General features: G+C 31.9%; 3 protein-coding genes across 3 annotated transcripts; 1 reads left to right on the forward strand and 2 right to left on the reverse strand.

Moving 5' to 3' along the window:
• Positions 1 to 8,744: 8,744 nt before the first annotated feature.
• On the reverse strand, positions 8,745 to 11,563 carry LOC125849791 (pentatricopeptide repeat-containing protein At2g30780). Its single transcript, XM_049529764.1, has 2 exons — positions 10,807 to 11,563; positions 8,745 to 10,139 (listed from the first exon to the last, which is right to left on the reverse strand). The coding sequence occupies exons 1-2, from the start codon at positions 11,203 to 11,205 to the stop codon at positions 9,024 to 9,026; spliced, it is 1,515 nt and encodes a 504-aa protein (XP_049385721.1). The 5' UTR covers positions 11,206 to 11,563; the 3' UTR covers positions 8,745 to 9,023.
• A 2,274-nt stretch (positions 11,564 to 13,837) lies between these two features.
• Positions 13,838 to 16,139, reverse strand: LOC125849792 (purple acid phosphatase 2-like). The gene is made up of 8 exons (XM_049529765.1): positions 16,074 to 16,139; positions 15,412 to 15,618; positions 15,212 to 15,323; positions 14,860 to 15,086; positions 14,644 to 14,782; positions 14,344 to 14,564; positions 14,128 to 14,249; positions 13,838 to 14,033 (listed from the first exon to the last, which is right to left on the reverse strand). Exons 1-8 carry the CDS (start codon positions 16,122 to 16,124, stop codon positions 13,838 to 13,840), a joined length of 1,275 nt encoding a protein of 424 aa, XP_049385722.1. The 5' UTR covers positions 16,125 to 16,139.
• A 3,905-nt stretch (positions 16,140 to 20,044) lies between these two features.
• On the forward strand, positions 20,045 to 23,794 carry LOC125849788 (G-type lectin S-receptor-like serine/threonine-protein kinase At4g03230). The gene is made up of 7 exons (XM_049529762.1): positions 20,045 to 21,341; positions 22,099 to 22,224; positions 22,330 to 22,526; positions 22,614 to 22,824; positions 22,917 to 23,154; positions 23,248 to 23,398; positions 23,486 to 23,794. Exons 1-7 carry the CDS (start codon positions 20,045 to 20,047, stop codon positions 23,792 to 23,794), a joined length of 2,529 nt encoding a protein of 842 aa, XP_049385719.1.
• The last annotated feature ends 1,561 nt before the right edge of the window (positions 23,795 to 25,355 follow it).

The following is a 25,355-nucleotide window of genomic DNA, read 5'->3' on the forward strand; positions in this document are numbered from 1 at the left end:
TTGGAAAAGAAGAATAAAAACAAATTGTGTTTGGCTAATTCACGTACTTTTGATAAACAAATTATGTTTGACTAATCTTTTTTTAAAAGTATTTCTGAGAGTCAAATTACAAAAAAGGACAGATATTAATAGATTCTTAATATTAAAATTATTTAATAGAGATAAATTATTTTAAATAACTATTATAGATATTTTAATTAAATTTTTATTTATATTAAATTAAATGTACATATTAAAATTTTCAATTAATATTATATATAGAAATAAATTTAAAAGCTATTCTACAAATTAAATCACTACATACAACAAAATTCACCACAAAACTAAATAAATATAGATATATTAAAAAAGATGTATATACGGCAAGAATAGTTTGGTCTTGGAATATAAAAAAATTCTGCTTGTGCATCTGCTTTTTTCAATTAAACACAATTTTTTTGGCTTCTTCCATTATCAGAAAAAAAAAAGTTTTTACTTCCATTTATAAACAATTTTACTAATTAGCAAACACCTTAATTTAAAAAATAAATAAATTATTTTTCTCAAAATAAGTATTTTTGTTCTTCGAACAATGCCAAATAGGCTCTAACTAAAGTATATTCTAAACAATGATCCATATATATCTTTTATTGAACATAGATTATAACACAAGAAAATAATCTCTTTTTTTGTGAATATTATCCATAAGATCCATTAATTAACGTACATATTATCCAACAAGATCCATTTCTTTAGGCATTCTTGCTTCTAATTATGATTATGCATGCAGGTTAATTAGTTCCTAATCTAAACTATTCACATAATCTTGAGAAGCAGTATTAATTAGTACTCCAACGGAATTTCTTGAGATTGGTTTAAATGTTGGGGTAATAGACAGCTAGAAATATAAATTAAAGGATTGTTAATTAAGTTTGGAGGCTAAGGAAAACTATGGCGTTAACTTTACATAATTGCTATCGACATTAAATTTGACCAACGGAATTATAATTAATTAGGAGTGTGTATAATATGGTATTGTAGTTCAGTAATTTTGATTTTTTTATTTTTAAGTATTATTTTGTTATTATAACAAATTAATTTGGTACTATTTGATATTTAATAGTATAATAAATCGATAACTATATTTTTGTTCCATTTCAACTAAATTCTAATACTCAATAATATAATAAAGAATTGTAATTTTAAATTTTCATGATATTTCTCGATTATATCAAACTATATTTATTAATAAATAATAGTGTATTATACTAAATTGTATATGTAATTAAATACTTTATACCATATTTGATATTTTCTTGATAAATATTCAATACCATACTAACTACTATTTTTGATTTTTTTTAAAATCATAATAACAAATACCATAATATCAAATCTTCAATTTCAAAATTTTAATTTCAATAATATGATAATTCGATGTTTATCTCAATATGCACACCCTAGCATAATAACCTACAAACTAATATAAGACCCCATATATGAGGAATATGTTTCCTCTTTTAACCTTTTTTCGCTTTTTCTTTCTTTTTTCCTTTTTAACAAGATTCTCTTATTTAACAGGGATAAATGTTTAAAAAATATCTTAACTTTGGTTGAATTTGCTGTTGCGATACTAAACTTTCATGAGTACCTATTACCTCCCTAGACTATTTAATATCGTATTTTAAATATATATATTTGCCCATGTGGACATAAAAAATAATACAAAATTATAAATAGTAATGTGTCCACGTGGACACATATATATCTTTAAAATACACTATTAAATAGTTCAGGGGTAATAGGTCCTCATGGAAATTTAGTATCGCAATAGTAAATTCGATCAAAATTGAGGCATTTTTCAGACCCTTATCCCTTTTTAATAAGAGGCTACCGAGAGCAGCTTAGGGTCGTCCTGCTTGCTGACTATTGACCAGCTGGTTGCAGCATGACATTTCGTGCATGAGGTCCCAAGATTGAACCTAGACAATGTCACTTTTTAATTTCTATTTTTAATTCAGTCAATTACTGAGTTTTAGCTTTTCGGTGGGACTAGTTCAATTCTCTCTTCTTTTTTTATTTTTATGTATTTTCATTAATTAAAACGTATGTTTCATCATTTATTTAATTTAGTGTTAATTAAAAAGAAATATTTTGTATTACGTAAATATATTTCGTATTTATATTTTAGTTATTCCATCTTCTATCTTACATAAAAATATTTTTAATTTTTAATTTTTAATGTCATCAAAAATATTTTGTTTTATAAAGTTAAAAATAGTATTGTTATTATTATTATTTAAGAAAATTTTATCTACTTAGGTAAATATATATATATATATATATATAAACAAATAAGTAAGTAATACGTTTAATTATTTTATCTATAAATGACTTTTCTTTATTTCTAATGTTAATATTAGATCATTAATATTATTAATAAAAAAACATATGTCAGTGAATTTAAAAAATTAAAAGTACCACAAATAAAACTCTTCAAATTTGATTCGTGTCACATAAATTGGGACAGAGAAAATAACATATTATTTAAAAATTATATCAATTTTATAAGTTACAAAAATTATAAACTTAATTTTTTAAGACAATATATATTAAAAAATTAAGTGGCTATCCAAATTTCATCAGTGTCACATCAATTACAACAAAATAAATAATAAATGTTGGGCCCGTGCTGGCACGGGCGCACATATCTAGTAATTAATTACAAGGAGATAAAATTCCCTCCATACAATTTGAATTTATTTAGGTGGAACTTAAATAAATCTCACTAATTTATAAGTTAATTACTCAGATACACTTTAATTTGTAATATTACATATGTTACTAGATTTTGATGTCTCCAGATACGTTCAGGTACATGTATCTCGAATATATGAGGTCAAATTTAGGTACAATTTGTTCTAGGTGTCTTGCTCACCGCTCTCCCATGTATCTGGTACCACATACATGCTAATCACTCACATACATACATATATATGTATTTAGTGTATATCTAGTGTGGTTCGCATGTATTTGGGATACATATGAATTTCGCTCGCCTCCCTCCCAATCTCACTTGCTTCTCTCCATATTTTTGTGTATCCGATAGCAAAAATACATATTGTATCTAAGTGTAAGATACGTAAAAAAAACTCTTAATTAATTATAAAATACGTAATATATTGAAATTATAAATAAATATATATGATAGTGAAGTATATCTAATTATATAGTTTTTCTTCCTTCTTTCTTTTTCGCAGCATTTAACTTTTCATATTTTCGCATAACTTGAAAGGGAAGGAATATTTTTAAAATTTTTGTTTATAATTGTTCATAGAAGAATAAGAAAAGCAAGAAATTTCCTAGTCAGACAAAGGACTTCGAAGCCTTAGAACTTTAGTCTCTCGGAAGCTGCCTAATCATTTAATTTCTAGTCTTTATGAAGACCATTTATCACTTGGGTAGTTGGGTTGGCATGCAATTTATATATTATTCTAATCTATGTTGGAAATTTATTTTTCTTAATTTGTTTGCCTAATAGCAATAAAATGAGCTAATATTATAAAAGAAATTAGAGTAGAATTAGATTTATTTAATTATTTTGCTAAAACATCGAGTTCAGAGATGGAGTTAGAATTAAAAGTTTGGGGGTTTAAATTCAACACTAGTGTGAAAAACATTTCCACCGCCCCTTCTTTACCACTAAATTGTCAATGAATTTTGTTATAGGGTTCACAAGTTAATATATATATATATATATATATATATATTTATTTATTTATTTAATTTTCTTAGATAAATATAGGGTCTATAGAAAATCTAGTGGGTTCGTCCAAGCCCACGAGCCCCTACCTAGCTCCGCCCCGCCACCACCGACCTAAGTTTTTTAATAACTAATGGTTTCAAGAAGAAAAAAAAAGTGTGTAAAGACTTTACACAATCTTTTTGGAGAGTTGGCTTATTCATTATTTTGGTGTTTTATTCCCTTCACATTATTAGCCTTCGAATTTTTAATTTATTTTTTTTGCTATTAAAAAATAGCAGATACGGTTAGCATTGTTGTGTTCGGCATCTTTAATTATTCGATTTTCCCCATCAAATACAAAAGAAATGGCATGTTTAGTCTCTATAGACTTTAGCATGTAATCTTTTTAAAAATAAAATAAAAAGGAGGCAATGAAAGGAGATTATAAGATGGAAAATCAAACTCTCATTAATAAGATGAAAGTTCAGATAGTCAACAATCAAAGTAATTAAATTTGATATATCATGTAATTGTTGAAAATTATGTAGAAAGTCATATATTTCAATCTTATTCAGAAATAGTAGTCAACGTGAACTTCATTAGTCTGAAAAAATAAATAATCCAAAAACCATCGAAATTCATTCTGGCCGGGTCGGGATTTACTTTTGTTTTTGAAATTAATTAATTTCACGTGGACTAATATAAGTGTTAAATTAAAATTTTGGTGCGAAAAATTCGCAAAATCGAGGGTAATATTTTTTGTAGTGAAATGGTTATAAGGGAGGAAAAAAACAAGGAATATAGTGGCATGATTTTAATAGATAAGTGATCATTTAATTAATCAACACCAATTTTAGTGGTGATAAACAAGATTACGATGTGATAATTAAAATAGATCAAATTATCCAGTATTAAAACCTTAAGAAATGGATCTTGTTGGATAATATGAACGCTAGTCATTATTTAAAACGTGATCCTAATCAATGCCATTAGTACTTTTTCCCTGTTTTGGATAATTTGTGTCCTGAGTTTTAAATGACAAATAAATTAAAAAAAAAGAGAGGAAATAAGACAACTAGTGTCTTATACTCATTCCTATCCATTTTAATTTTCAATAAAAATAATTATCATTTTAAAAAATCTAACATATAAATAATTATTTATTTTTGTTATGAATAAAGTAGGGAGAAGACTTATTATTACTCTTGAATGATATTTAGGGATTCACGGATCTGATTTACAATGAAGAAAATTCCTTTATTTATAGGGGAAACCTAACTTGGTCCCCAATTAGAATTCCTAACAATTCCCTAAAAGGACTCCACATAATAGACATTCACTATAATACAAATATGTTTATAACAATTTTAATTTTTTTCATACTCAATAAATAAGAAAAGAGATTAATATAGGAAAAAAAAAAATACTATAATAATTTAGTTAAATTACTTTTTTAACTATCAAAAATAAAATATGACAAATAAAATGACACAAACCGTAGTAAATAGTATGACTTGGTCACTGTTTCATTCTTGATCCGAATAGTGAAAATAAAGGGGAAAAGAGTAAAAAATACCCCTTAACTTTGTTTTATTGGTTGACTATGTCCTTACAGTTAAAACAAAGTTAGTTTTACCCCTGCCGTCTACAAATTTATCCTTTGTATCTTCCAAACTAACGATTTCCCCAAATCAATCTCAAATTCTCAATTTCGACCCAAATTATTCATTTAAAACAAATTATCAATTAAATCCGACCCATAACCCATTTAATCTGGTCTTACATACCAAATGTATAAAAAAAAGTAATAAATTCACCAAAACACATTTCAATTCCTTAGGAACAAATAAATTCCAACCATTAATGAGCTTTTAAGAAGCAATGTTGCAGAGGAAGAAGACATGCCAGCCTTATGTTCATGCACAAAAATTAGAACAATATTGCTATTGAAATAATCCAATAACTTCTTCCCCAAAAGTCACTTGTATAGATGTATTCACCAGTTCTTCAAATCCGCCGCACACGACGGCGAAAAGGCAGTCACCAGAAAACAACAAGAAGAAAGAAACTAAAAAGTTCATGCTGCTGCAATTTTGGGTGGGAAATAATCTAATTACACAAATTCAGATCTGTGATTTCAGTTGTGAAGAAATGGGGTGTGTTGTTTTCGATTTTGGTATTTTGGGGACGAAGTTGAAATTATTGATTTTTCGAAGTTGGAACTCGCTTGTAAAATCCGAAATTCAAACTCAAGCTCCAAGCTCCATTAGTGGCTATGAAGTTTCCATGGTTGGTTCTTCAAGTTTCAGGCTCCAATTCAAAAACTAATACCATTAGAAGCTTTTGACAATGACTTTGAAGATATTTACAGAATGAGTAACAACTACAACAGATTCCATGACAAGAGAGAAATCCATTTTTTTTAGTTTTGGTGGACTCAACAAGATTGAGAAAATTGAAAATTAAATTCAATGGGTCGGATTAAAAAAGATTTTCATTCTAAATGGGCAATTCGGATCGAAATTGGAAATTTAAAATTGATTTGGGGGTAAACTGTTAGTTTGGAGGGTAGATATGATAAATTTGTTGATGGCACGGGTAAAACTAACTTTATTTTAACGGTACATAGTCAACCAATAAAATAAAATTGAGGGATATTTTTGACCCTTTTCCCAAAATAAAGCTATCCTTTTTATCATTTATTTTTGTAGAAAAAAATAAGAGAATGTCAAAGTCACAAAAGGATTTGGAGTTGGAAGTTGCCTAATCATTTCTGCTTTGCACGAAGACAAGTTTACTTTGCCATCTTATTATGCAATTTATAATATATTTTTCAATGTTGGATACATATTTATTAAAATTATTTGGTATATAATGAAAAATATACTGACTCCACAAACTTATATTCGAGCTGCGTAGAGAATGTAGTGTCAGCTAGTCAATAGTTTCTTTATTCTCAAAAGTTCAAACTCGAGATTTTTAATTAAAGGAGGAGTAACCCTATGAAGCCTCCTTCCTTATCAATCATTACCTTTTGCCATTGAACCAGATGTAGCTTTCTTTTATCTGCATATGTATATCTGGAATCATTGTGCTCTAATTTTTTAAACACGAGTGTGGACACAGTTAGACAATTATATGAATCTCAAAACTAGGCATACGCGTGCATCACACATGCAGTGAATCTAGTAAACAAAAAAACTCATATTTGGACATGTGAACTGATTAAGGATAGTGTCATATGATGTTAAGGACTATAGTTAAACTAAAAGATCTTGGCGTGTTACAAGTCGCGACTAGCACTAGAGATTTACAGACTTCGAAGCAGCAATTATGAAGACGAAAAAGTGGACATTGCTTGTTCAGGTGACATAACCACTGCACTGTAGATTAAGGTCAGTGTAAATCTATCAACTACATTTTGAAGACTATACCTCTCATCTTTCTTATTACAAACAACACATCAGCAATGAGACATCACAAGGGCAAATCTGGTAAGCTCTAAACTGCTCTGCTTCTGGTGTGGGTGTCCAATACGGATGCAGATATAGAGGCCAGATCCTTCATGATTTTTTAATTTTTTATTTATGACAAGGAAAATCCGCAGCCGCTATCCTTTGAGTGCGCACAAGGTAAAACCCCCGCTCTTATGCAATAGCTCGCAAACCACATAGGAGAGGTAACCCAGATCCTTCATGATTTAAATTATATTATTTAGGGGTATGGATAATAATTCAAATATCTAAAACTAGAGTTATAAAAATGTCTCAATTATGAAACGTTATATGGAAAACTTGCAAGGTATTCTAAGGAGAATATTGATTAAGAGGAGAATCTCAAACGGAGATAAAAGGAAAAGATATTCCATTTTCTTCAATTTCACTTTGGCATTTGTTTTTATCTATCCCGAATTTCTCTGCCGAGTTTGGATACTGACCAGATCTGGTAAAGATCTCACACCCACACCCATGTCATGTCGACACGGGTGGGGCACCATAATAGTCTGAGCAGCTTTAGGACTAATAAACCAAGTTTGTTTGAAGCTTTCAAGAAAGCCGTCTCTTGAGTTCGAGATGACGGACATAGGTCTCATGCCATATTACTTGGGCCTAGAAGTGAAGCAAATGGAGAAAGGCATCTTCGTATCTCAAGAAAGATATATAAAGGAGATTTTGAAGTTCAACATATTCGATTGCAACCTCGTGAATATTCCAATGGAAAGTGGAACAAAGTTGTCAAAGTTTGATGATAGAGAAAAGGTGGACTCCAATCTATTCAAAAATCACATGGAAAATTTTAATGTACTTGACCTGTACAAGGCCAGATATACTCTTTGCAATTGTAATAGTAAGTCGCTTCAATACTCTTAAATTACCGCAACAGAGTCATTTGAAAAAAGGAGCAACATTTATTGTAGAAAAAAAAGAGTGATATTTGTAAACCAGCACTAGAATAGAGGAAACACCAATTAGTATTTCCATCAATGAAGCGAGACAAAATGGGAATTCAAGGAGTGTAGCTCTTCCAGATATTCATGATGTTTCATATGAATAAATGCATCAAACAACAACCACTGGAAGGCCATTAATTCATGAAACAGAATCATCTATATTATTACTTGTTTTTTCCTTAGATCAAAACCGTAAACCCAGATTTGAATTTAGAAAGCAGGCAGGAAAAAGACGTGATAGAATATCAGTGAAACTCACCGATCAGAGGCAGTGGAACAACATAAATCTCCAAGCGAGTGTACAGACAGAATCTAGAAAGAACAACCAAGAACAGAGAGCAGTAGTTATTGCCAGATTCCGACTTGTATTATAAAAGGTACTGGATAGCAGAAGAAAGAACATACAAACAAACTTAATAGTGGATAGATGATGCTAAGACCCAAACAAGCTGGATGGCGATGAACCGAAAAGGCTGTAGAAGATATAGAGCCATAAATAAAACAAAATATAGAAGTGATACATGGCAAATTAGTTTGATGTTAAAAGGCATGGTATAAAGTTAAGTACTATGAGAAGTCTAAAATACCCTCAATTTGAATTATATTGGCAATAAGCAGACATGTTGTTCGTGCATGCTTGAATTAACTCTTCTATATCATAGAAATGCTTTCATCACTTGAGATTTTAGCCTGTAATTTTATCAGCAACAAGAGGGAACAAGCAAAGGAGAAGAACAAAATAGAGTGTCATCTGCTGCTTCATCAAAATCCCAAATTCCAACAAAACTACAATCGGGTTAACCGTCATAGAACTATGATGGAAGGAAATTGAACTATGAACTACCAACTTCATCCATTTATAGGAATTCCATATCCATGCCTGCACATTATACCCAAGACCTGATGAAGTTTATCCTTTTCCCCCCAAGTTCTGTAGGCTTTAAGTAATATCCAAAGTGTTTTCTTTGAAAAGTCCAAATTCACTTTATCCATCTCGCTAAGAACTTTCTCCATTTCAATGAGTCGCTTTTGTGATGAATACATAACCATCTTGCAGTGGTAAAGGGACCTGCATATTTTCCAACCAGCACATTCTGCACGGCTAACAAAATTAGCAAGTTTGTCCACTGCATTGTTTCGGAAGTAACTTGAAATGATGCAACGCATGACACCAACCGTTGTGACGGATGTGTTACATTTAAATGCCTCATTTATTGAATTTTCCATCTCTTCTAATAGATCCTCCTTTGCATACAAACATATTAATATGACATTCAACCAAGGCCTATAATCATCTTTAGGAATCAACCTCATCAATTCCTCAATCTTTTGAACTTTATTTACATCAGAACTTTTACTATAAGCACATATCATAGATCGAATTAATGGGATTCCATGTCGATCAACATGACCTTTGACAAGCTCATAGATTTCTTCCATATTATCCAACTTACCAGAATGTGCATATCCTCGAAGCATCAATAAATGGGTAGTAAGATCCGGTTTGATACTTCCTGCCTTCATGATTCTATATGCCTTCTCCACATCATCCCACATCCACGCTGTGATATACCCAGCAATTAAATAGTTGTACGTACCAACATTTGGGCAGATACCCAAATCATTTATTTCCCGTAAAGTTGCCTCCATGTGATCTATCAGCATTAATCTTCCAAACACAGAGATCAGTATGTTGTACGTTACAATAGTTGGAGTACATGTTGCTTCCCTCTTCAAGTCCCGAAAAACTGATTGACACTTAACAGCCAAGCCATTGATCATATATGCAGTCATAAGGGCATTATATAAAGAGGTCGACTTGAGTCGCTTGTTGGAAGCCTCCTTGAATAGTTTGGCTGCAAGATCAACATTCTTTAACCTTCCAGCCACAACAATAGCCTTGGAATACTCCTCAACTGTCATGGGATTCTGGTAATCCAATTGTCTTCTTCTCCAGTCGAAAGCCTGATAGAAAATAGTCAAACTATGTTTACTTCCTCAATGAGGGAAAATGGCAGTAATCATAGACTTAACATTATCTCTTAGGTAAAAGGCATAGAGAAGAAATTACGTAATACAGTAAAGGCATACAAGAAAATTCTTCAATTGTGGCTAGTAGAAAGGAACCAAATTACTATTGATTAATTGAAAGAAGGATTGTTTGATATTACCAAAAGAAGAACAACTACTCGTCTTTCATCCAAAAACTCAGCTCCATTTTATCCCCCGCCTAATTTACATAATCTACTCATAAAAGTTGTACTCACGCAATAACTGTATGATGTCCCAACTTAATTGACCTTTGCAGGCAGGGGCAGATCCATCCATGTAGGTATGAATCCATAACTTCAAAATCATAACAGATAAACGCTAAGAACCTTAAAGACTGAACCCATAGAGTTCAAATCCTGGATCCGGCTCTATTTGCAAAATCAACAGGTCCTTTTGACCACAACTCAATTCATATATTTGTTTTATGATATCTTTTTTGTTCAAAGATTGGTGGCTATCGAGATTCGTATAGTTTCTAACATACAAAAGAATAATCACATCCACTTCAATCATTGCAAAACAAAATCGGTTCAGTTATAACGAAATTGATATCGTATGTTGCATAGAGAAAGAGAATCACCTGGAGCGCTAGTCCGGGCGAAGATTTTAGCTGCTGTAAGAGCTCAACAACCGCAGAACCATCTGCATACCTACTAAACAACAAATCCCCTTTATCTGCTAATATTTTCTCAAACTTTTCAGCATCACCACTGTATGCTAACAATTCATCCTTTAAATGTGAAACTTTTTCTCTCATATCTTGGTTGACCAACGAATCGACAGGATTCCACCTGTCTGCAAATAAAGTAAATACATGTGGCCAGGCGGCGGGTTGGGAAGAAGATGATGCCTTGCCTGCTAATCCTCGGATCCACAACGTATTAGCTGAACCTCGTCCGATTGTGTAACATGATGAGAACTTTTGGAGAATTGCTTCCTTCTGGAAAGCATCATGAATTCTCCATACCCTCTTCATCATTGACAATTGACAAATAAGTAGAGAGGTATCCTAATTTTACATAAAAAATACAAAAATGTAAGCCAACTTTGAGGTTTTCAAATGGCTAAATCAGTTCATTTGGCAGCTTAGATAACAACATCCACAGCATCACTAAATTAAATCCAATTTCCAAATTTATTTCAAAAGCTGTTTACTAGTCAAATAAAACAATTTCAAACGCGACGGGAGCAGGCGGAAACAGACGGGACGCAGGCAGGCGGAGGCGGAGGCGGAGGCGGAGGCGGTGGCACCGGTGCAGAACTCTGTTTTTCTGTCGAAACTTTCTATCTTCACAGTCTCGGTGAAGTGAGTGAACAGATGAGATTAGGGTTGGAAGCTTAGACCCCCAAATTTTTTCCAACAAACAAATACATATACAATAGGTATATTTTGTAAAAATTACATTTTATGTCCTTTTTGTTCTACCATTTAATTAATACACCCTATATGTTTTGTTTTTATAACGAAAAGCCACTATTAGATAGCTTTCAAGAAAAATTAGTACTTTTCTTAAATTTTGTTTAAATATTAAGATGTGTATATCTAAAATTTTAGCCATTTTTAACATGTGTTTCAACTTTCAGTCATATATTACTGAGCGCATAGTCATATATGAAAAAAATTTAGAGAGTGTCAATTGAGTTTGCTAGATTTGTTATTATGAAAAATTGATGATTAAGATTTGTTATTTAAGAAACACGAAATATATGTTTCAAATTTGAGTTTGGTGTTATCTAGTAGATTACGTTGGACATAAGAGTGACTTTCTTGTTAGTAATTTAGATGACTTTTTTTGATTCGCACCACTTATGGTCCATTCGAGAGAAACGGTTCCTATCAAACACTTTTTCATATCCAGAACTCGAAATCGGAATTAGATGACTTTTCGCTTGTGTTCATGCAGTGATTTGGAGAGTTTAAGGCCTCCTCCCTTTTCATAACATCTAATAGAATGAAATACTGATCTCTATATTAATGTAATGACTTTCATTTCATCATTGTTCAACAGAGTAAATATGGCATTGCCATCCAATATCATTTTTGGTTACAGAAGATATACAAGACTTGTATGAAATATTAGAACAGCAATTATGTTGCAAACAGATCAAGTTCATGAAAATTTCTCTTCCTTTGAATAAAAATATGTACAGTGTAACTAATGAAGGATCAAACAGAAGTGGCTTGAAAAATAAAAATGAGTACAGAAATACTCAGTAATTTCTCCAAGGAACGTTTAATCTTGCATTACTCAGATCAGATGTCTTCTCAGTGATGGGACTTTGAGCAAACCATGGCGTTTGGACGATATATTATATTATCATTTTGCTCATTAACTCAAACATGAAGCCTGAAAACTAAATGAACTTCCAACACTAGTCTTATTTAGCATTCTGGCACATTCTTAAACACTTTGTAACATTTTTGTGTAGTGTAACTAGTAGATGTTCATATAATTTACAGAAAATCTCTAGCAACAAAACATTTAACATCATATTCTATTTTCATTATGAATAGCAAAATGTGTAATCTTTGTTGAGGATCCATTATAGTTTCAATTGGCAGAAGCAGAGAGAGCACATTCCAACAAACAACAATATCATTTTGCTGATGACAGATTGTACTCTCTCTCTTCTGTCAATAGAATTTCTCACTTTGAATCCTCAACCAAATCTTGTTTGTAAATATTTACGTTGTCAAATTAACTATACCGATAGCATAAAAAATATTTACGTTTTTAATGTATGTAACTTAACAACAACAACAACCTACACCTAAGTCACAAACGAGTTGTGATTTCCTGGTTGGCTATATAAATTTTTCGCCTTTTCTTTAAGCCCAATTCATATCAATGTATGTAACTTAAAAACCAATAATATAAAGAAATGACAAATTCTTAGGATTGAGAAAAACACAAAGGAATAAAAAGAAAGAACACTTAGCTAAAGAGTAGTGAGGGGGGATGAAGATTATAGTTACAAATGGTCAATTTATAGTGAAGACTAGAAGAGCCAAAGAGGGGCAAAAGATTTTAATTCTCTGTTGGCTAATATTTTGGAAGGTACTTTGTCTTTAGAGAATCTATTAATTAAAGGCATAAATAAGTGAAGTTCATTTTCATGTATATTTATTACATCTTATGGCATTGGACAGAAGTAACCTGTAATACATACTGAATTTATATGGAATTAGTGTTGATGATAATGAACCTTCAAACCTAAAATTGATGTTATATTTATCTATTTCTAGTGTTATAGATAATGACTTGATGTGACACTGCCAGTTATATTTAATAGTGGAAGAGAGTTTTATTTGGTTAAAGATGAAAAAGAAAAAAAGAATATTTGAAAATTGAATTTCAGAAAAAAAATATATTAAGAAGTTGAAAGAAAAAAATAAGTACTAAGATTGGAGAAGGCATAAGAAAATAAACTTCCACCTACTAAGGGTTAAGGTATACTCTCTTCGTTCCATATTAGTTGTCACATTTTCCTCTTACACGGTCTTTAAGAAATCATAAATGGGAACTGGTTTAGTACCCGACGAACTAATCTAATAGAACACATGGTTTCTAGGAAACTAACAACTGCACTGCCTACCAAACATGTTACTTTCAAGCCATAGAGCTGGTTTCCTTTTTAGGATACCAGTGTCTATTGTAAATCCACAAAGAATCTGCTGCAACTCGTTCACTGTCCTGGTTACGATGCCAAGTATAATAGGCGTGAGTTCTGTTCTTAATTTCAAGAACTGCGTGACCAAAACTGGCTTCACGATAAGCTGAGTAGCTCGGCTGTGGTTCTGTAAAACTGCACAAACAAAAACCAGACAGACTCCCATCAGATACTCTTCTCATTACATCAGATTAAATAAAAATGAGATCAGAACGAATAGAAGTCTAACTTGTTAGCAATGCCTTCAATATTTCCACCATCCCCAATTGTTATGTATATAGGTGCGGAAGGATCTTCAATTGGAGTACTCTGTCCATTTGTGATGTTGTACATAACATTTGATACTCGTTCCTACGAAATTGTCCATGTGACATATATACCATTAATCAAGACCTATGCATTGGTTCAAGGATGAAATTTTATAGGATAGAGTTGAGGGGCCTACCGAGCGTTCATAAGAATGAACATGTCCTGCAAACACCATGTCAACCTTGTTCTGAACAAACCAGGACTCGAACATCACTCTCATGCTTTCACCTTCCATGTAATGATAGTTGTTACTGTTGTACCATGGAGAGTGAAGCAGAACAATTAGCCACGGAGTTTCAGTTCTGTTAACCTTTGGGAATTCTTCTTCAAGCCAACTATATTGTGGAGTATATTTACCTGAACAACATTATATAAGGTCAGTTACTACACAAACTGAGACTACTAGCAAAACATGTTTAGAAAATGTAGTACTTACCATAGGCTGAATAAGAGGATAGGACTATTATATAAGTCGATGCACGTTTGATTGAATACCAAAGAGGAGATGTACTCTGAGATGCCTTGTAGGGTACATGATACCTATGCGTGTATGGCTTGAATGGAGTATTTTCACCCTAAAAACATCGAAAACACACTGAAATAGAGTTGTTGTTTTATGAACTATTAGTAACACATTGAAAGGAAGCATTACAATCTCAGGAGCAAAATCAAGTTCATGATTGCCAGCAGCAGTAATCCAAGGTTGATAGGCAGCACTCTTCTCAATAAAACGGCCAAAAGTATCCCATCTCATGTTGTCATGAAATGGGTAATGATCTGCATATGATAAATCACCAACAACCAACATAGCTTGACCTTTTGGGTTCGACAAATAATGCTCCAACGTTTGATTTGAGTCATATGTTTGCCCCAAATCCCCTGCATCCAAGTATATCACATTGTAACAGACATGCATCCAGAGGCGGATATAGAATTTAAACTTAAAGTTAAACTCTTCAATCATTCCTTCGTATGAATCAACTTGTTTAGTACAAAGTACTCACCGATAATACCAAATGTGTAAGGAACATCTGGTCCAACTTTTGGCGGAGTTGTGAAGGAGAATCTCCGAGTAGAATTATGTTCTCCCAGTTGATATATGTATGTCACATTATACTGAATTTTGACCAAAAAAAAAAAGAGTAGAAACAATGTATCTCAAAGAATCAAAAGCAACTAGAAAAAACACAAGATATATATATACCTTTAGTCGTTTGATTGTGGCATGGTGGATATAACCAGAAGTGTAATTATAGTATTTATAAGATGTGGTTTTAGCATGAGCTTTGTGTTTGTGATGATGCTTGGCCCCTTCTTCCCAAAAGGTCACATAATTTGATTGGCTTTCTAGTGGTGTTACCCATGAAACAATCACACTTCTTCCTATATGATCTCCTTGTGTTATATGAACCTGAATTATTACATCATAAATAATAATAAAAAAACATCATAAATCAATGGATTGTGATAAAATTTCAAATTCAAACTCGTAAAGTTCAAATCATCAATGAATCCCCCTCTATTAACCTCCCTTTGGTGGTCTACTACATTATTAATTACTTAGTGAATTTGTGACAATGAAATTAACTGGACCACCAAGGAGAATGTGTAACAATTGATTTGGTCTGATCAATCCTCTATTCTATTGTTTTTTGGTAAGTTTCTTTTTAAGTAATTGATGTATGACATTATACATATGGAAAAAATACGCTCTATTCAAATATTGTATTCATAAAAATAATACACTATGCTATAATATACAACATAATACAACACAGTACGAGCCAATTCTTAATGGAACAATATGCAATAACGATCCAAACAAAGCGCAAAATAAATAAATTAATTGGTGACAAGAAAGTGAACCTGCTCGGGGGAATTATAACCAGGGGGAGGAAGAAAATATTCAATTGGCATGTCAATTGAGGCTTCAGATTTTCTGATATAAGTGCTTGTAACACCTCCATTGCAAAAATCAAAAACTTGTAGCAATAACAAAAATATGATTAGCCTATGATGCATTATTATACTACTAAAGTCTAATGATTTTTGCTTAACCGAAAAAGAATTAATGTTTATATATAGTGATGACCAGAAGTAGATGATAAGTTGAAAACAGCTACTCTACTAATAGTATTGTATTACTCAGAAACCTTATTTATCTCGAATTTTATTTAGGTTGTCTAATCTATCTTTATTTTATGTCTCTTCACTTTCGTTTAGATCTTACAGTGGTTGACTTGTAATAGACAGCCCAAAAATAGGAGATAGATATGTGGAAGAATTACAAGTTCTAAGGTTTTTATGGAGGAATGATTTTTATTTTTGATTTTGAAAATCTAAGGTAAATAAACGAAAAGGAATGAACTTATTTGCAATTCCAAAGTGGTTTCTAACTCAAATAAAAGAGGAAAATATATTTTATTCTCTTCTAATACAAAACAAATACCTAAACAAGTTGCTAATTTTTTATAATATTTCTTTTTCTTTCAACGGATATTAGCTTAGTTGAAATTCAGACAATTGTTTTGTTATGCTTGTTTCAGACTATGTTTTGTTTGCTATGCTTATTTTTGTGTAGGGCTTTGTTGCCCTCTGAACTATCTACTTAACTAGTTGTTGCTTTTGTATAAATTTGTATCTCTTCATCAGGAAGATTCGGAATCGACTAGTCTATTAAAACAAATGCTTTCAAAGGAGAAAAATATACCATGAGTCTGAATCATCTCACATTCTCTACTCTACTTTTATCAAGCATTGTATTACTAAGAGTTCAACTGTGTAAACAAAAGAGAGAGAGAGGAGAAAGATATTGTTGGCAAGGAATTTTAACAAAAAGAAAAAGAAAGAAAAAGTCAAGTGTAAACATAAAAACTATACTTGATCTTATACTCACAATATCAAAGTTACAAAGGCTAGAAGAGATCACCCTTACAACCTAAGAGGACAGGAGTAAGATACATTCCGGATCCCAACCAGTATTAACCTTCTGATAAAAGTTGATTGTTAGTACTCATGATAAATTGACTACATTAAGGAAAATCGAAAAAGGAGCAATTCATCCCCCTCTTACACTTTCTTAAAGTCATTGTGTAAATTCCAAATGTGGCAAAGACTTGAGTCTATTCATGTTGGCCGTTGATGGAAACAACGTTGTTTTCCCACCTTAGTGAGTATTATTATGGTTTAATTGAGGGTACAATTTCCCCTTCCGAAATCGCTTTCGACCCATTTCCCACTTATAGAACAAAGTCAATGTAGGGTCTTTTACTCTTCTTAATCCTTTTTTTTTTCCATCCATCAGTTTTATTGGAAACAAAATAGTGAAGATTCACTATATTGTCTGTGTCTCATTTTATATAGTACCATTTAATTTAGTATGATGTTTTAAAAAAAAGACTATCGAAATTTATAATTTAAAAAAGAAAGAATGTCACATAAGACAAAGGGGGTACTAAATCTTCTCTTCCTTCCATTTTATGTGATACAATTTGACTTGACAAGGTGTTTAAGAATTTTTTTTTTTTAAAAAAACTTGTGGTCTAAAACAATCCTTAGATACTTTTGGAGTTGTAAATCAATTTATTAACAGTAAAAGAAGAATTTTAAAGTTATTTTTTTTTAAATTATAATATGATAACATTCTTTTTGAAAGAGACAAAAAAAGAAAATGATGTCACATAAAATGAGACGAGGAAATATATAGCACTTGTTTCTCACAAATTTTCTCCTATACAACTCTCTAACCCATTAGATGCTACCAAGTGAAAAGAGAGGAGCTTCATATAATAAGAAATTAAAGAATATACATTGATGAATGACATGAATCCTTTCTATAAAATAAATAAACAAATAAAAAAATGGAATGAATCTCACATGGATGAAGGACGAGAATCTTGGATTTCTTATAAACTTTTTTTATAAGCTAATTTTTGAGGTTAAGTTAGATCAGAAATATTCGACACATGACCAAAACCAACCCATAGTAGAGTAATGGCAGCATTATTTCGTACAATCATACCAAACACGCGTGCTTGTTGACTTTTAGACCGTTAGACAAGTCTCATATGAACCTCATTAAACGAAAAAATTTAAGTAGGCCTTTGGATATGTAATTTCATATCACGATTTGAATATGTGATCTTATGTTAATTTTATCTCATAATTTTATATCATGAGATAAAATTTCAAATGCTCGAAAAAGCATGATTTAAAAATTTGAAATTATGATTTGAGATTTTTTGAATACAACAATTAAACCCCAAGTTTATATTTTATAAAAGCAACCCACATTTATATCTAATAATAATTTATTCCATATATAAATAAAATTTATAATTTACATTATTACTTTTTAAATCATTTATATCTCATATAACAATTATTCTCACTAACACAAAATTTATTACTTCAAATCAATTCCTACTATACCATTTATATTCACCAAATTTATTTTATTTTTATCAAATTTATTTACCAACAAAATTGACCAATAAATGACCGAAAGTAACAATGTTGGTTTGTCTTCTTTGTCATATGATGAGAAATGGAAGTTCAACGTAAAAAGGTCGTCCTGTACTATGTGGGAGGATTATATTACAGATTAGTTAGGGGTGTTCATGGTTCAGTTTGGATCGGTTATTGGTTAAAACCAAAACCAAACCAATCTAGTCGGTTTTTTAAATTTCTAAAAACAAACCAAACCAAACGAAAAAATAACTACCAGTTTGGTTATTGTCGGTTTGTTTCAGTTTTTCAAATTTTTTCGGTTTGAAAGTAATTAATTTTTTGAGGACATACGTATATATCTCGATAAACACAAGCACCTCGTACATAAAAAATCAATATATAGGAAAGCTATTGTCGATTCAATTAAGCAATTCTAGAGTTATTATTATACAAATAAAGTGATTCAATTAAGAGAAAGTGTGACTATCTTATGTGAGGTAAGTTAGGTAAAAACTAAAGTGATGAATTTTGACGGACTTGGACTTAAGATTGTAATAGTTGGGCTAAAATTTAAGTGTTGGGCTTGAGAAAATGACAAAATTAAATAATTTAACAAAATATTTATATTTTATTTGTGAATAATAGATGAATAATTATAAAATTTATATATCTAATTTATCAGTTCAGTTTGGTTATTCTTGATAGTATCTATTTTCAAAATTTAAAACCAAACCTAACAAAATCAAACCAAATAGCAGTTTTTTAATCAGTTTAATCCGTATTGTGGTTTGTTTTTTTAACCATAACTATTTACAGCCCTAAGACTAGTACACTATAACTTATGTTCAATTTTATTTTTTATTGAATTAAAGTTTAATCAATAAACGTTGTATCTTTTAAGAATAACTTTGTTATAATGTATTATACGATTTTACAAACTTTTGCTTATGTGGTATGATTATATAAAGATTTGAGACAATTTTAATAGTTTTACAACTTATTGGGTTTTTATGCTTATGAAAATACATACAACATAAAAAAGTCCAAATTGCATGGCCAAATAAAACTTTAATTTCATCTCATGATTTCATATTACTCCCTCCGCCCAATAATACTATTTTGAGATGTTCAATAATACTTGTCTACTTTATGAAATGAATGAATAATTTTACATTTAGTTCTTAATTTTGCCTTATCATTAATTATACTCATTTCTTGTATTTATTATATTTAAAGGGTGATATAGTAAATTATTGTTGAACTGAGGAAGTATGATTCCATATCATGATTTCATATAGTATGACCAAACCGGATGTAAGTCTTACCATGACTAGCAACATGACCTTAATTGATGTTGTGCATCTTCTGTGAACAAATTTGGTGCAACCATGCAACTGCAACATTATTCGATTCGTCTACTTTTTGTGATCCTAACATGTTTATCTATCAGTATTCATCAGTCTCTTGGAGTTGAAATGATCTCAGTAAATCACTCTGTTTCTGGAAATCAAAGTATCGTCTCTTCAGGCGAAAACTTTGAATTAGGATTCTTTAAACCTGGTAGTTCGAAAAATTACTATCTTGGTATATGGTATAAGAATGTAATTACACAAACAATAGTATGGGTAGCAAACAGGGAGAAGCCACTTTCTGCTACTGATATGAATTCTGTTGAGTTGAAAGTTTTGGATGGTAATTTAGTGCTTATGACTGAATCCAAAAACTTGTTTTGGTCAACAAATATCAGCAACACAATTAGTTCAAATACACTAATGGCAATTCTTTCTGATGATGGTAATTTGATTTTGAGTGATGGATCAAATTCAACTACACCACTTTGGCAAAGCTTTGATAACCCGACTGATACATGGTTACCGAATGCTAAGGTGAAGTATGACAAGCGTACGAATACAACAAAGATACTTACTTTTTGGAAGAACTCAGAGGATCCTTCTCCGGGGATTTTTTCCGTGGAGATGGATCAGAGTAATAAGCAGTTCTTGATAAAGTGGAACAGGACTGAGCTGTACTCAGCTTCTGGATCTTGGAATGGGCGTATTCTCAGCTTGATGCCTGAGATGAGTTTGAATTCTGATAGATACAGCTTTACATATGTTGATAATGAAAATGAGAGCTATTTTATGTATTCCCTTCGTAACTCTTCCAAAATTAGATTAACACTAGATGTCTCTGGGCAAATCAGGCATCTGATTTGGGCGGAAAATTTAATGGAATGGCAAATTTTTACATCTCAACCAAGACAACCGTGTGAGGTGTATGCTAGTTGTGGTGCCTTTAGCATTTGCAATAAGGAGTCCACGACCTTCTGTAATTGCTTGACTGGTTTCACACCTAAATCCAATACAGAATGGGACTTGAATGATCATTCCGGTGGCTGTGTAAGGAAGGAAAGCTTGCAGTGTGGTGATGGTAAAAAGGGCAGGTTTTTGATGAATCCCAACGTGACATTGCCCGAATATTCCATATCTGTTCCGGCTGCTAGTGCTGAGGAATGCCATTCTACTTGCTTGAGTAACTGTTCCTCATGTAATGCATATGCTTATGATAATAATGTGTGTTCAATTTGGAATGAAGTTGTGAATCTGAAGCAACTCTCACCAGGAGATGGTAGTGGAAGTGTGATTTATACCAGACTTGCTGTCTCTGACGAAGCATACGGTGAAGGTAAGTTTAAAGTTAGGACTTGTATTTGATAGTGTTTGTCATTTCTACGTATGCAATGCTCATCTCCAAATAGTTACTGACAGCTTTCTATGGATGCTTGTTTTTTCTTGTCTAATGTTTCTTCAGCTATTTACCTCATGGACTTCAACATTACGAGTTCTCTAAATCTTAGTGTTCACAAGAATTAAATAGGCAATTATAACTTCACATAAACAGACCTTACGTTTTAAACAAACATCAGATAGTCACTGACTAAATATAAGTTTACGCAACAGCCTCTATGTTATAAACACACATAAGATAGTCACTGACCGAATGTATGGTTTTCATGTTTTCATTAGTTACAACTAGACAATATGAGTTGAAGACCTTTTGCCAGTAAACTATTACCAGTTTGTTGAGTTCCCACATCGGCTCTTTAAGGATGGGATGGTCTCTTCACATGGTTTCGGACAGTCCTTAACTCATAAACTAGATTTTATAGTCGAGTTAGCCTCAAGGGTCCATTTCTTATCACATTAGTAGAATCAGACCCATCCCGATTCTTTGTTTACCCCATATTCTGCCCCATCATATTGTTCACGCTCCAGTTGGCAGGCCTAGGCATGAGCGATGTTAAGTTCCCACATAGTCTCTTTAGGGATGAGATGTTTTTTTTATATGGTCTCGGACAATCTCATATCATGAAGCTAGCTTTTAGGGACAAAAGTTTATTTCTTGTCACAGTTTTCTTATGCTTCTTCTTTTCTGTCATCAGATGCAAAATCAGGGAGATTTTCCCTGAAGCTTAAAGTTATCATATCTGGCGTGGTAGCCGTTGCAATTCTACTTCTATGTAGCTTTAGCTACATTTATTGTAGTAGAATGATGGCGAAGAAAACAGGTTTGTGTTGCTATTACAGCCGTTGCAATTCTACTTCTTTTTTTTGCTCTATGAATCAGATAAAGAGAGATATCTCAAAAGGCTGCTCTTGTTTTCTGATCTTAGCAAGCCAACAAAGCACAGGAGGCAATCCAGTGCCACATTGGTTCAACAGAGAAAAAGAAGCACAAAACCTGATTAACGAAAATGATAAGCAAAACATCGCCGTTCCATTCTTTTGTTTGGAAAACATATTAGCAGCCACAGATCATTTCTCAGATGTAAATAAACTTGGACAAGGAGGTTTTGGTCCTGTTTATAAGGTTAGCATTAATAATTCACTTTAACATGAGTTCAACTTTATGTAGTCATTTCATAGCATCCTAGTTTCCACATCGAAAATCTTTCAGGGTATATTTTCAGATGGACAAGAAATTGCTGTGAAAAGGCTATCAACCCAATCTAGACAGGGCATTGAAGAATTCAGGAACGAAGTCATACTGATCTCGAAACTTCAACATAGAAATCTAGTCAGACTTTTAGGCTACTGTATCACAGGGTATGAACAGATTCTACTTTACGAGTATATGTCAAACAAAAGTCTAGACACCTTCATATTCGGTTAGTATATATATCTGAACTGATCTTATTTCTTAATCACTCTATTTACTTGATCAATGTTGCTAAATTTTCTCCTTGGTCACCAAAACAAGATCCAACATTTAGCAAGTCATTGAAGTGGAAAAAACGATTTGAGATCATATTAGGAATTTCTCGAGGGCTTCTCTATCTTCATGAAGACTCAAGGCACAGAATTATTCATAGAGATCTGAAAACAAGTAACATTCTTTTGGATCAACAAATGAACCCCAGAATATCAGACTTTGGCTTGGCAAGGATAGTTGAAGAACAAACAACAGAAACAAATACCAAAAAAGTTGTTGGAACTTAGTAAGTAATACAAACATGACAATGTTATGAACTTTGCTTGATTGCATCGCACATCTGACTCGTGATTATTCCATCATTATTTGGTTGATTTAGCGGATATATGTCTCCTGAATATGCATTGGAAGGTGTATTTTCGATTAAGTCAGACGTATTCAGCTTAGGAGTAGTTATACTGGAGATAGTAACCGGAAGGAGAAACACAGGATTTTATCAATCTAAAGAAGCATCTAACCTTTTGGTCCATGTGAGTGCCTTGAGTACACGTTATTTTTTTTCCAGTGTGTACGTTGAACTTCATATTCATTATTCTAAATCATGATATCACACACAGGCATGGAATTACTGGAAAGAAAAAAGAGCACTACATTTGCTGGATCATTCATTGCTCGAATCATGCGACCCGAAAGAAGCAATGACGTGCATAAACGTTGGGCTCTTATGTGTGCAAGAAGATCCAGGTGATCGTCCTTCCATGTCAAATGTTGTAATGATGCTTCGTAGTGATAGTACGTCTCTTCCAAAGCCTAATCAACCTGCTTTTGTGTCAAGGAGAAATGTTTCTAATTCAACTTCTGTTTCATCTGGTACACCACCTAGCTTCACCAAAATTGAGTTGANTGGAAGGAGTATTCTCGATTAAGTCAGACGTATTCAGCTTAGGAGTAGTTATACTAGAGATAGTAACTGGAAGGAGAAACACAGGATTTTATCAATCTAAAGAAGCATCTAACCTTTTGGTCCATGTGAGTGCCTTGAGTACATGTTAATTTTTTCCAATGTGTACGTTAAACTTCATATTCATTATTCTAAATCATCGTATCACAGGCATGGAATTACTGGAAAGATAAAAGGGCACTACATTTATTGGATCATTCATTGCTCGAATCATGCGACCCGAAAGAAGCAATGACGTGCATAAACGTTGGGCTGTTATGTGTGCAAGAAGATCCAGGTGATCGTCCTTCCATGTCAAATGTTGTAATGATGCTTCGTGGTGATAGTACGTCTCTTCCAAAGCCTAATCAACCTGCGTTTGTGTCAAGGAGAAATGTTTCTAATTCAACTTCTGTTTCATCTGGTACACCACCTAGCTTCACCAAAATTGAGTTGACAATCACAGTGGAAGAAGGCCGATAATATGATAGGAATGATTTATTTTAATTTTAATTTTTAATTTTGAAAATCTAACGTAAATAAAAGAAAAGGAATACATATTTCAAAAAAGGAATGAACTTGTTTGCAATTCCAAAGTTTCTAACTCATATAAAAGAGGAAAATATATTTCAAGAAGAAAACAGATTGTCTTCCATTCCAAAACAAATACCTAAACAAGTTGCTAATTTTTTATAATTAATTTTTCTAATACTTTTTTTTTCATGGATAATATATATAGTCAATTCATTTAGGAGTATCTTTTATTGAGACGTAGTTGATTTTAAGTAAGATTATATTAGTTTGAAAAATTTCTTTAATTTGAAGTATTTGTTACAAAAATGGCAAAATTTATTCTCGACATATATTTGAAAAAGAATGATGTATTTTTTTATTTGATCGAGTATATTGATCAGAAGAAATCCTTTTTACTTATACATTTTTTCTTAGACATTAATAACTTACCTCCTAACCAACAATCACACATAATATTATTTATACAGAATTTAATACTTGCATACTCACTACCAAACGACCCCTCAATGGTTACCACTTTCACCTATAGTTGCATCAATAAACTATATGATTAATGATTGATGACAAACTAAGAACAAGTGGTTGGAAAGATTTATTTGTTACTAACAAGAAGTACTAATGATTATTTGAATAGTATATTTATATTTAATATGAATAATTTTTGGGACCTTGAATTATTCCAAGGCCTAATTTAGTGCGCCACTAGTGATTTTGTTAGCTTGTAAATTTGTAACCATTGAGTTCACATAGTGCGCCACTAGTGATTTTGTTAGCTTGTAAATTTGTAACCATTGAGTTCACATAGTGCGCCACCAGCAAATTTGTTACAATATTCTAACATAAGATCACATTAGTGTCTCTCTCTGTATGTATAAAATAAAATTTTAAGATATCCATCTCTAAAATATATATAAATTAGAGCAAATCTCATTAGTTTATGAGTTAATTATTTAGACACATTTTAATTTGCAATATTACTTATTTTAGCAGATTTTGGTGCCTCCAGATACGTC

The sequence above is a fragment of the Solanum stenotomum genome, unplaced genomic scaffold (assembly GCF_019186545.1).
Source record: "Solanum stenotomum isolate F172 unplaced genomic scaffold, ASM1918654v1 scaffold10710, whole genome shotgun sequence".
NCBI classification, from domain to species: Eukaryota; Viridiplantae; Streptophyta; class Magnoliopsida; order Solanales; family Solanaceae; genus Solanum; species Solanum stenotomum.